Below are 13,672 nucleotides of genomic sequence, written 5' to 3'. Positions count from 1 at the left end.
AAAAAAAAAAAAAAAAAAAAAAGCAGATCATCTCCCTCCACCTGCAAGGTTCTAGAACTGTCACATAAGGCTCCTGCCTACTAGACCAGATTTCAGATCTCTCTATTCAAAAACTGCTCTCAATCATTTTTAGCACATCTGGGTTTGGCAAAGGGATTTCCTTTTCCAGTGAATATCCCCACCCTGATGGTTTTGCAGGAGAGAGATTTTCCACCAGTTCTAGTTTCAGCCTCTTTGGGAAATGTTAATATACTTCAAGGTAGTGAACAGCTACCTTGAAGAGATCCCTTTGAGCAGTGAGATTTATTCAAAGTTATAACATCCTGCACTAAAGGGAGGCAGGGGAGGAGATGGAAGGAAGCAATCTGCCTAGATGCTTTCTACCCGTTAAAAAATAGCAGGACCTAGCCTGGGCCAAGCACGTTGGGATGGCTCCTGACCCCAGCCCTCTTCAACTCCAGTCTTAAAGGTATGTGCACCTATCCAGTCCCCTAGGGCACCCTCTGTCTTCCTTGCAGGTCATACCTGAGATTGCTCAGTGGTGCTGCCCTGTGCTGCCAGACCCTGGGAAAGAACCACAATACAGTGGGTGGTAGACTTGGCAGGGATTTTAGAGAGCATCAGGAAGGGGGATTTCAACTGTGTTCCAAGGAGCCCTAAGGGTTCCTCCCAGCATCACTGCCTGCGGAGAGGAGATGTTCAGGTGGGACCCAAGAGCCTAAGGCACCCCACCCCTCCCTCGGAGAAGTTCTGCTTTCTTAGTTCTACATATTGGGCTGCCATGTGTAACTGTATTAGGAAAAAAAGGGTTCCTGAACTTTAAAATCATTTGGGCACCATTGATCTAGTCTGGTGTTTTGTTTCAAGGCTGAGAAGCAAGGCCTAGAGAGGTGGCATCTTGCTTCAGGTCCGTCTCCTTCCCCTCCTCACTCTTTTCACTCCTCCCGGCTCTCAGTGAAACGGGTTACCCGCACTTGCAATAAGCAAGTATTGGCTCTTCCTAAACACTAGAGCCGCATGAAGCCTCTTCCTTTGGTCTGTATCTGAGAGTACTGGCTGGAGAGCAAGGCTCTCAGTTTGCACTACTTACTGTCTGTTCACTTGCCAGACTCATGCAGCCCTCGGGGAGAATACAGTGATCCCAGCTCTGCCTGCCAATGAGGTTTCTTAGAATGTTAACAGCTCTGCCCTTTTCCTTGAGATACGAGTTCCACAGCAGCCGCTCGGGGCCCTGCAGCCACCCACCTCTCAGCTCCAGCCTGCCCAGCAGAGCCCTGCCACGTCCTGCAGCAGATATCTCACTCTGCTGGCAAACGAGCCAGGGAATAACCCCGTCATTTGATATTCATGATGGCTCACTGGTAGCACTTGTTATCTGAGAAAGCCAATGTGGCGTGAGTGGGTTCCAGGTATCACAGCCCAAAGCAGGCTACTCCTTGTACCCTGAAGCCTGATGCAGTGGCTCGGAGCCTTGAGCCAGGCATGGCCTGGAAGACCTCTCAAGGGCATGTCAGCCTTACTGACACAGCAGAGGCACGACCATTCAGACGATGAGTCTCACAAGATACGCAGAGCTACTTAGCTGAACTCATCTGAAACCAAACCAAAAAGGATGAAACGAGAGAGAACACAGAGCATATTTCCAGCTCCTGCTTCCAGCCTTTTCACCATAATAGTGTAGCCAGCAGAAGCATTTTCTTTGCAGAGGGTCTCACGGTAATATAGTCACAACATAAAGAATGTGCGTTCCTATTTCAAAGAGGAATGTTACAGTAATTCACTTTGAAAATAAAAGCCAAGGCCTGAATAAGGGCAAGACAGACATTTGCTTTCAATTATTTCCACTGCATGAGTAAATCAAAAGGATGAAAGCTCTGAGCTTGCTCCTTTCCAAAAATGTTAAACTAAGAATTGGTGGAAAGATTCCTTTCAGGGCAGGTTTTATTTTCCTCTAACCTCAAAGGAAAAATCTGAAATGATTTTTATTTTGAAACTGGTAGTTAAAAATTTTAATATACCTCTTTGGTTTTTGATGGATAAAGAAAGAAGTTTCAAGTACTATCTTTTGCAAGGTTGCTAAGGAAACCATTTGTGCCCTGGGTGATGAGTAAGAAGTGTTAAGTGCTGGCGTATAAAATAGAAATTACAGAAATCCAGAATGGCAAGTTTTTAAAATGATTTATGATGTTAATGTTTATGTTAATAACTCATTGATTTCTCAGCAAAACTCCAGAATGGTCTTTGGAGCACATTTCATCTCTGTAAATGTTGATTTGTAGATTTAGGAGGTATATCTGACCTGTCTGAAGGAAGACGCACACACACGTGTGACACACGCATACGCAGAGGCATGTACGTGTGCACATACACTAGAATGGTGACGAGAAAGCCTGGATGAGACAAGACCACACAGCTCATCCAGCTGGGCACGTCTCTCACCCTCTGATCACAGTTTGAGGATGGTGAGTGGTTAAGGAAATATGTCAGCTTCCATTTTCAATCAGTTCTCAAAGGTCTTCTTAAATTAAGCTTTCTAGTCACTTCAAAGAGACTACAAATCATTTAACTAAGAACACAGAGAACAGAAAACATTAAAGTTTGTAGCCATGACCTTCTGGGGGGTGGACTCCCTTCTCTGGGGGCCACCCGGTACACTGCAGACAGGAATACCTAACGCTTGGAGTGAAATACCTTTGGGCCCAGCTAAGCCAACACTAGCTCTGAGCCTGGGAGCGTGAGACTGCACACTTTAGAGGACAAGAAAGCAGAGAGCCTTAGGTGGGCTTCAAGGGTCCTGCAAGCTGAGGTGAGCAGGACAAACCCTTCCTCGTGTTCATGCAAAAGTCTGGCCACCAACATACCCACCAACTCTGAGCAAGTTCTCGGGATTTGATGGGGAGGGTGGCTGGGTTCCAGAAGGCATTTCTAGTCTGGAATTCTGAGAGTGGAGAGGTTTTACGAAGTGAAGAGAATCTGGAAAGTTCTGAAGGTAAACGTGCAGACTTAGTTTGCTGGACTAAACAGCATGCAGTATATGGCTGGTAGGTCTGCCTGGCCAGGGGCAGGGGGCAGAGGCAAGGCCGGAGTGCAGGGTGCTGCGGACACACACAGGGCAGGAAACACACTGGGGGCCACTGTGGAAGGAGGACGAGGACCCTTCGGACAGAAGGCACTAAAGCCCTTTCAGAAAACTTTCTGTCTGACAAGGGAGCCATGGGTGTCTCTGCAGAGTTCTCAGAAGCAATGTCATCTGAGTAATAATGGCAAGAAAGCGTAGCTTGTGCACTGTACGTAGGGTACACTGGAAGAAAACACGCCATGGGGGTAGGGACAGGTTAATATAAACCCGACTCATGAGATGTGGCTGCAGGGACAGAGCATTTGGAAAACATGTGAACCAATTACTGGGACAGTTAGGTGATGGCGGGAAGTGGGGTCTGATGAAGAGGAGCCGGGAACCACCACTTCCTGGAGGGTGCAACTGCCCTATTCGGTCTCTCTCTAACTGCTATTTACCCCAAGTTCTACCCTGTACCTTAAAGTTCTTCTGGGATTCAGGAGTTGGGCTTTCCAGATTGATGAGTTTCTTGAGATCCTCCTCAATGGTGGACTTAGAGGTTGGCTTTGGGGATGCCCGGAGGTCCCTGGTTGAGGCACGCAGCCTGGTGTGGGCTATTTCATTGCCATCACTTTGATGACGCCTTGAAAGAAGGGGAAGAGAGGGTAGAAATTAAGTTGACAAGGTTGACTCAAGGGCACGATGGGCTCTGAAAGAGGTAAGTCAATGGAGAGCTATTAAAGGAGAGAAAAGGAGAATCACTTCTGTTCAATTACATTAGAATCTACTCAGATAAATGCTTGTTAGAGAAATAAGACCAATTTGAAATACAAAATAAAAAGCCTGAAGAATAAATCACTCTTTCACAGGAAACTATTAACTCCACTAAGCCAAAATTAGCAACAGACTTATTAATAAAAGCCCACAGGGTATGAATCCCAAATGCAATCTTTGTACAAACAAAAACAAAGTCATTGACTGAATCATTTATTTTTTGCTGTACTACTTTGTCAAAAAGTTCTTTATGTTCAGAGGTGGTCACTTACTTTCTAATAGTCCCTCTGGTGCCTCCTGGTCCAGTTAGGAATTACATGGGAAGGCTGTGATTAATAGCATCAAAGGGACAAGTGTGGTCTTAGCACCAGAGGGGCGATTATTCTGAAGTTTGTTCTTCAGACATACTCTTTCCTAGGAGACTTAAGATTCTCAAATCTGAATGTTTTGCAATCTATCTTATTTAAGGAATGTGTCAGAGAAACAATTTAAGACAAGTTTCACTTAGGAAAAAAAAAAAAAAATCTCCCTACCAAACCACCCTCTTCCCAGCCCCTAGCCCGGCCTCCTCTCTTGCAGGAAATTGCCCCAAGCTTTTCTGTTCTCTGTCATGTTAAAAGCAAGATACCCAGCAAGAGAAGCAAAAGAATCCTTACTTTCTTGTGTCCATAAATCCCACAGAGTTTATGGTTCCTTCGGGTTTCTTCCATCCAATTAGGTACTTGCTAGTAGCGCCCTGGCGAGGGTAGAAAGTCCTAGGACCGGAGGAGGAGGAGGAGGATGAGAAGGAAGGAACGAGCTGCGAGGAGGTGGCAGGATGCAGTTCTTCTTTTGGTGAACTTCTGGCACTGGTGAAGACAACTGGGCTGGCAGAGTGTCGGGAGCTCATAGTACTGAGGAGAAGCAGGACAGAGACAAAACGACGTGTGTGCGTGTGTGCATCCCTGGGGTCAGTATGTCAGCTATAAAAGCGTCGTCCAGGACAGGGGTTATGGCCAGGTTAAAGAACAAAGAATATTTCATAAAATATTAATGGGGCTGGCTGGCCTTCCTTGCTTTCTCACTTTAATTTAAAGGTCTGCTGTCAAAGTGAAAGATGGTGACTGGGGCTTATTCTGCACTTTAAGTTGAAAAGTAAAAATAGTTAAGACAGTCAGGGACACTTTGAAGTATGCTAGCACCGCTGAAGTTTGTTACGGTGAAGTCTAGAAGAGGCAAGTGGTAGGGGGAAGCCGGCAGTAAAAGGTCTGGGAGTATCAATGGCTCTCTGTCCTCCCTTCCTCAGAACTAAGGGTCACGGTGACACTCCCCAGGCCCGAGCTGAAGAGGGGAGACAAGACTGGATCAGCCATAGAGCTCTCTACACACTCCGTTCCAAGGCCAAAGGGGCACCTTGAGGTCTCCTTCCCCATGGCATCTATCAGTAACATTGACTCTCTACAAAGCTGTTTATCAGATTAACCTGGACCATTACCTTACAACATACACAAAAGTTAACTCATAATGAATTAAAGACTTGAATGTAAGACCTGAAACCGTAAAACTCCTAGAAGAAAACATAGGCAAGTAAGCTCCTTGACAGTGATTTTTTGGATTTAACACCAAAAGCAAAGGCAACAAAAGCAAAAATAAACAAGAGGGACTACATCAAACCAAAAAGCTTCTGTGTAGCAAAGCAAACCATCAACAAAATAAAAAGGCAACCTACTGAACAGGAGAAAATATGTGCAAATCATGTATCTGATAAGGAGTTAATATCCTAAATATATAAAGAACTCATACAACTTAGTAACAAGAAAAGCAAACAATCCGAATAAAAGAATTGGGTAGAAAATTTGAATAGACATTTTCCCAAAGAAGACATATAGATGGCCAACAGGTATATGAAAAGATGCTCAACATGACTAATCATCAAGGAAATGCAAATCTAAACTATGATGAGACCTCACACCTGTTAGAATAGCTATTATCGAAAAGATAAGACATAACAAGTGTGAGCGAAGATGTGGAGAAAAGGGAACCCTTGTGCATTGTTGGTAGGAATGTAAATTGGTGCAGCCACTATGGAAAACAGTATGGAGGTTCCTCAAAAAATTAGAAAACCAAACTCCTAGATACAGAGTAGTTGTCAAAGGTGGAGGCTGGAGGGTGGGTGAAATGGCTAGAGGGTTCAAAAGGTACAAACTTCTAGTTATAAGATAAATAAGTCCTGGGGATGTAATATTAGGCATGGTGATTAAAAATAAAAAACTGTTCATCACCAATGTATTTTAAACTTTGGTTAGAAATTACAAAACTAAAGTCCTGTAGGACTCAAGGAGAAGACTACTCATTGTACCTTTAAAACTCAGGCAGAATTTTAAATAAACTAGAGATGAGAGTTTAAGCTAACAACAAACCTAGAGGGCCTTTAACTGCAGGATTTCCATACTTCCTTCCCAGTGATCTCATGGGACCTATATTCACACTACTTGAGCCCTGCTGAGTTTTCCAGCTTAGGCTGAGACCAAAGACAGGTCACTCCAGGGGACTTTGTTACTGAAGGTTTAGTTAACAGGATGTGGTCTCAAAGCATGCCTCACTAGCACTTCCATTGGTCAAAATCTAATGGTCCTGCTCTGAATAAAGTATGGACTTTAGTTAAAAAGAATGCATCAACATTGATTCCTTAGCTATGACAAATGTATTACAGTGACATAAGATGATGAGAACAGGAAAAAATGGGTAAAGGGTACATGCGAACTCTCTGTACTATCTTTGCAACTTTTCTGCAAATCAAAAACTATTCTAAAATAGAAAAGTTCATTATAAAAAACTAAGCAAAAAACCAAAACAAAATACAACAAAAAATAAAACCTTAATGGTCCAGAGATTTTATGTGTGTGTGCATACATACATGTACAATATATACACACACACACACGTACATACATACATACACACACACATATACACACATCTGAAAATGAATCTTGAACTCCACCTCAAACCTTACATAAAAATCAATTCCAGATGGGCTGTATATTTAAATGTAGATCTAAAGATTCTGGAGTGTAACATGGAAGAACATCTTTATGACAGAGGCAGAGGTTTCTTTAATAGGATCATAAAGGAAATGATTGAACCCCATTAAAATTAAGAACCATTCATCAAAAGACAAAGAGAATATATGTAAAACATATATCCAACAAGGGGCTCCTATCCATACATAACTAACTTCTACAAATTAACAAGACAGACAACCCAACAGAAAAACGGGCAAAGATCTGGAAAGGAATTTCACAAAAGAGGATATCTAAAAACCATTAAACATCGGTGCTCAACATTATCAGTTATCAAGAAAATGCAAATTAAAGCCACAAAGAGGGACCCCTATACACCTACCAGAACAGCTAAAATTAAAAAGACAATATCAAGTGCTAGAAAGGATGGGAAGCAACTAGCACTCTCATACACTGCAGGTGGGTACTTGTTACAACCACTTTGGCAAACTGGTTCACAGTCTCTGCTAAAGCTGAATATGTATAAATCCTATGCAAGCAATTTCACTCTTAGGTATATACTGAAAAGAAGTGCATATATACATGTACCAAAGGACATGTACAAGAACCTGTATTATCTCCAAACTGGAAATACTCCAAATGCTCATCAACAGTAGAGTGGATAAACAAATTGTGGTGTGTTCTCACAATGGAAATATAATACAACAATGAAAATAAACGAATGCTACTTACTTGTAACACACGGATGAAACTCCCCAACATAATGTCGACTTAAAGACACCAGACATAGAGTAATACATATGGGATGATTCCACTTACACAAAGCCCCCAAATAGGCAAAATGAGTGTATGACTTAGGATTCAGGATTGTGTTCACTTGGGGAGGAGTGGGAGGTGACTGGGTGGGCGGGCATGTAGGAGGAATGGTGTCTGGATGCTGGTCAAGTTCCAGTTCTTGATCTGGGTAGCGATGACATGGGAAGTTCACTTTGGGAAAACCCAACCCGATGTATATTTATGACCTGTGCCTTTTTTTGTACGCATGTTATACTTGAATGAAAACACACCCACAAAAACAAAGCAAAAATAGATGACCTGAAAGAAGGCCGTATCAGTCCCTGAGGCTTTGCAAAGACTGGAGAGAGGGGAACAGAGTGTGGGCGGAGGAATAGGACACAGGGCAAAGGTGATCTCGAGGGTTTTCCACACTAACTGGGTCTTAACACTTCAGATTAAATATAACCATCTCCTTTATTTCTGAAACTAAGAAGGAGGAACCAGGTTCTAACTTCATAGAAAATATAACTTAAAAAATGACTAGCCATACTCTAATAATCCCTCTAACAATTTTCCCCCAAAGATTTTTCTATCTAGGGAGAAGGGGAAAGAAATGACCCCTCACAAAACCTCAAAGGGCAACATAACTTTAAAAGCAACATAACTTTAAAAGCAATGCTATCTCGTTTAGTTTTTACCTCTTGATAACAGATATCCCATTTGTTTGCTTTGAAAATTAAGGGAATGGGACTTCCCTGGCGGTCCAGTGGTTAAGACTCCCCGCTTCCACTGCAGGGTACGCGGGTGCAATCCCTGGTTGGGGAACTAGGATCCCACCTGCCGCGGGGCGACGCCAAAAAAATAAATAAATAAAATTAAGGGAAAGCAAAACTCTTCCATAAGTGCAGTATATTATTGATAAATCAATAAGAACAAAATAATAGTAGGTCTCTGTTATGGAAAAGAGACTAAAAGTGGAAAGGTGAACCAAAAAGAAAAAAGCAGGGAAAGACACATAAAGATAGAGGCAGACAAGCCCACGGACAGTAACACCAGAGACCCAGGTTAACAGCAAATGCATTATCAGCACAGGGAGCATCAACCCAGAGAAGCTTCTGAAATACCAAGAGTGCAGCCTTTGGGATACTTTAAAAGCATATGACAGGTTTGCAGCTATTTGTTACTTAGCGACAAGATCTAACCTTTGGTTTGCAGATTTTTTTCACCCAGCTATACCTACCTCATACACATTTGTAGCCCAGATGTGGAGATGTCTCAAGCCTCAACCCTGGTTAGTGTCTGAAGCAGATGCCAATTAAGTGAAAAACAACAAATTAGTGTCTAATGTACTCACCTCTCATCTTGGATAATCACATGCTTGCTTCACCTGCCTTGATTGGTATCCACAAGTGAGTAACGTTTGTTTGAATGACTCAAGCCATTCTTCCTCATCAGCATGTTAAGATATAGATTGTGGGGCTTCAACCCAGAGATTCTGATTTGGGAGCTTGGGTGGGGTGGGGTACATGAGAATTTGCACTTCTAACTTGTTCCCAGGTGATGCCGTGGCCCTGACTCAGACCCTAAAAGCCACTGTACCAGAGGTACATTTGACTGCTCATATTTTGCATTTCTCATCAATAAGTATCTTGATGCGATAACATCGGTATTCAAAACCCTGGGGCTTTCAAAGACTAAATGTTTGGTCAAAATAGAAATAATTAACCATGAGAAAACAAAGTAAATTGCACAGTCTGTTAATTTACAAATCTTTCCCCCATGTTTTACGAAATAGCTATGCTGCTTTTAGTCATAATGTATGTACTCCATAAAAGGGAGCGTTATGGAAAAGGCTTAGAAACATCAAAGGCAAGAGTAAAGTATACAGCATATACGGTTTCTGAAGCTCTTTCCTTCCTATGTAAATTAAATTACTACCATTATTTCCCTGAGAGGCATTTAATAGGTTTTGTACTAGATGATAAAACTCTTTGAAGGCAGGGATATCTTTGTATACCTAACAATGCCAGAATACAGTAGACTCTCAGTAAGATATTTATTGCACAGAGAGATTCTCTTTAGTATTTACAAAGTACACTATATATTTAATTTCTTTATCTTGTTTATCATCTGTCTCCCCCAGTTTAAACGTAAGCTCCATGAGGGCTGAAATTTTTGTCTGTTTTGTTCACTACTATATTCTCCCTACTTAGAATAGTCCCTGGTCATTGTAGGCATGCAATATTTGATGAAGGAAACTGTCAAATAAACGACAAATAAATTAGCCATCTGTTTTAAATGCAAGGGAGAGTTATGCACAAAGATAGTGTATTTTACCCATACTCTAGTTAAAACTGGATGTTGCTTTATTTTTACTGCAAGAAATAATTAAATCTACAGAGTATGCTTCTGTTTACAAGTGTATTCTTAAAAGGATAAATGCTTAATTATCCATAGACCCCAATTATTGGTTTTATCTGTGACCACAGACCCTGATTATTGGTTTTATCTGTGAACAGGGCAGCTGACACTAGCTCCCAGGTGTGAAATGCCAGCACACTTTTGTTCACTAATGGTTATAATCAAGGACAGCCCTACTTAACAATTGATTAGATTTGGGAACAATGGTAAAAGCAAAAACAAATGACTAATCCATTGGTGGTTCTTCCTTCTTTACTGTGTACAACTCACAGCACGAAGGTGAGCACTTCAGTTTGTTCACCTGTCCCCTAATTCGATTGTCACAGGAGGATCACCTGGGAGCTTTAAAAATACACATCCCTAGGCCCTAATTCCAGAGATTGTAATTTAACAGAGTTGGGGTGGTGCCTGAGTTGTGTATGTTGGCAAAAATCTCCCCCAACTGTGCACATCCATTGAGAACTGCTCGAATCCAGGGGAATTATCCTCTTGTTATGACTTCATCAAAATCCAGCTTCACACAGTCAAGATCAAGAAAGGGAAGGCATCAGAGCAGTGTTTCTGCAGCCATAAACTTTGGTCACCTGCAAGTCTTGATGTAAATAATGATTCCTTGGCTCACGTCCCATCTCCTAGAGCCCCAGAAATGTGTATTTTAACAAACCCCCAAAGGACTCTCACGTTCCCTAGAGCTTAAGAACTACTGCATTAGCCCCTCAACTCTTCCCACTCCACAGTGGGTTGTCTCCTCCCTCTGTGGCCCCCTCCCCCGGCCCAGCTGTGTGTGTGTGTGTGTGTGTGTGTGTGTGTGTGTGTGTGTGTGTGTTGGGGGCGCAGGAGGGTGGGGCTCCTTGAAGCTGACCCACTGGCTGGCCTTGAACCACTCGGAGGGACCTGCACATACACACTTCCCCAAATAATCTCTGAGTGGCTTTAATTACAAAACAACTGAAATGAAGTTGTCAGCTTCATACTTTCAAAGGGGAACTGTGTGGCTGAGCGGTTTCATTATCCTGGAGATTTCATGTTAATTCAATACGCTGCAATTTAGTTGTACACATGGCAAATTAAATCTCTCCCCAGGAATTGTGTAAGAAGCCAATAATATGGAACAAAAAGAGACGAGCAATAGATATGTTAGGAAATGACAAGTGCAGTATCTGCTACTTTTCTATCTGTAGAAAAAAGTGAGATTAGCTTTGAGTATGGCTAAACTGGAAGCACTAAGAATTTAATCAGGGTGTTCCTGGATTCCACACGAAGAGACACTAGCTTTCTTTCTTACATGAAGTATAGGGCATTTCCCCTTTCCTAAAAATGGACCAACCTTTGATTCGTTTGGTCATTCCAGGACATCAATTAAAAAAAATTTTTTTTTAATCAAAGTAGAGTTGATTTACAATGTTGTGTTAGTTTCAAGTGTACAGCAAAGTGATTCAGTTTTATATATATCCCTTTTCAGATTCTTTTCCATTACAGGTTATTACAAGATATTGAATATAGATTCCCTATGCTATACAGTAGGTCCTTGTTGTTTATCTAGTTTATATATAGTAGTGTGTATCTGTTAATCCCAAACTCCTAATTTATCCCTCCCTACCCTTTCCCCTTTGGTAACCGTAAACTTGTTTTCTTTGTCTGTGAGTCTCTTCCTGTTTTGTAAATAAGTTCACTTGTATCATTTTATAAGATTCCACATATAAGTGATATCATATGGTATTTGTCTTTGTCTGACCTACTTCACTTAGTATGATAATCTCTAGGTCTGTCCATGTTGCTGCATTCTTTTTTATGGCTGAGTAATATTCAATTGTGTAATATACATCTTCTCTATCCATTCCTCTGTCAATGGACACTTAGGTTGCTTCATGTCTTGGCTATGGTAAACAGTGCTGCTCTGAACACTAGGGTTTACAGGACATGAATTTTGAAAAGGAAGAGAGGGCACACACACATATGCATGATTCGTCATATAAACAGAGGAGAAGAGGCAACGGGGCATCTGAGAATTTGGGACAGTCTGAATCTGTCCAAACTTCTCATCCTGACTTGTTGCTCAAACGAAACCATGAACCAAATGCGCTGCAACCTGGTTATTTACATTCCCAGTTGTGGTAAAACTGTATAGGAGACGATGCTAGATGACTAGTTTCCAAAAAGGACGCCAGTCACGGCGGGGGCCACTTTGCAGAGGAGCAGCTACACCTGCTTGCCGACCTTGCAAAGGGATGAACCCCACAGGACAGGGCAGCCTGCATGTTAAGAGTCAAAGCCCCGGGCTTCCCTGGTGGCGCAGTGGTTGAGAATCTGCCTGCCAATGCAGGGGACACGGGTTCCCACATGCCGCAGAGCAACTAGGCCCGTGAGCCACAACTACTGAGCCTGCGCGTCTGGAGCCTGTGCTCCGCAACAAGAGAGGCCGCGATAGTGAGAGGCCTGCGCACCGCGATCAAGAGTGGCCCCCGCTTGCCGCAACTAGAGAAAGCCCTCGCACAGAAACAAAGACCCAACACAGCCAAAAATAAATTAAAAAAAAAAAGAACGAGTCAAAGCCCTAAGTACTGAAGCTATGAGGGCCTGGGAAACTGTTCTGCAATTTCTGCATCATCAACGAGGCCACCGCCTCCTACAGAAAACACCTGCCAGCCACTCTCTGTGCCACCGAGAGCTGCTGAAGGAAACACCTGGAGTCACCACTATTCAGGCACGACACAGAGGGACGGATTTTAGACCGGCTGGGATGGTATTTTCAGGAGGGGGAGAGCAGCAATTAGTCACTTGTCAAATGACTGTGGCAAAATCTGCCCAAAGGCTGAATGCTGGCCTGATACCAAGGGGAGGGGAACTGATGGGTTTCCTGTGACTACTTGCACAGATAACAAATAAGCCTTCGGGTGACAGATAATGTGGAGGATAATGATTAAGGATGACTCCTCCCACTGTGTTCAGCACTAGCCAACTATGTCCAATACTGGCTCTACAATTTAGGAGAGCTTCAGAAGATACTAATTCTAAAGGACTGGGGGAAAAAGAAGTGAGGCAGGAATGATGAAGCTGGCAAAGGGCATATCCAAGTGACTGCAGTAAAGAAGACTGTTCATCTATAAGAGGGAGATATTTAATAAGTACAAGGGCACACGAATGCATAAAGCATAGGGAAATGAGTAGCTAGGCCTACCCAGCAGAAGAGACCTCAGGGGTCACTGTGGACCTCAAGCTGAACAAGTCTGCAATGCTGAGTGAGTTAATAGGGAGCTAACAAGATAACTACGAATATTATCATTCTATTAGGCATAGCTGAGAAAAGTGTCATGTCCAGATGTGGCATCTAAAAAGGATAAAGAAAACAAAGCAGGAAACTCGAGAAGCAAAGTTTCTTGGGAGATACATGTTTGTTGAAGGAAAAGTAGCTAGATAACTACACTAAGTGATGGAGTGCTTACAAAAGGAAATGACAGAAAAAGGACATTTACAGTTTGCAATACCTTTGATAACATTTTTTAAATTCTCAACAAACATATAAAAACAACCATTTAGTAAGGGAACTAGGTATTATTAAGTTACAGATAAGGGACAAGCTCGGTGAAATGGCGGGACTGGCCAAAGGCCACATGGCTGGTCCACAACAGAACTGAGACTT

The 13,672-nt window shown here is 42.5% G+C and overlaps 1 protein-coding gene across 5 annotated transcripts in view; it reads right to left on the bottom strand.

Annotated features, from left to right (window-relative positions):
* SIPA1L1 (signal induced proliferation associated 1 like 1) overlaps positions 1-13,672 on the bottom strand; it is a 191,212-nt gene that overhangs the window by 18,834 nt on the left and 158,706 nt on the right. For all 5 annotated transcript variants that reach the window (XM_061180986.1, XM_061180990.1, XM_061180991.1 and 2 more), the window contains 2 exons: positions 4,489-4,725; positions 3,536-3,701 (listed from right to left, as the gene is read on the bottom strand). In XM_061180986.1, coding sequence (XP_061036969.1) covers positions 3,536-3,701; positions 4,489-4,725 — 403 coding nt within the window. The remainder of the gene's footprint in view (positions 1-3,535; positions 3,702-4,488; positions 4,726-13,672) is intronic.

The sequence above is a fragment of the Eubalaena glacialis genome, chromosome 2 (assembly GCF_028564815.1).
Source record: "Eubalaena glacialis isolate mEubGla1 chromosome 2, mEubGla1.1.hap2.+ XY, whole genome shotgun sequence".
Classification (NCBI taxonomy): Eukaryota; Metazoa; Chordata; class Mammalia; order Artiodactyla; family Balaenidae; genus Eubalaena; species Eubalaena glacialis.
Note: the sequence above shows the minus strand (reverse complement) of the source record. Positions and strands in the feature narration are given on the sequence as shown.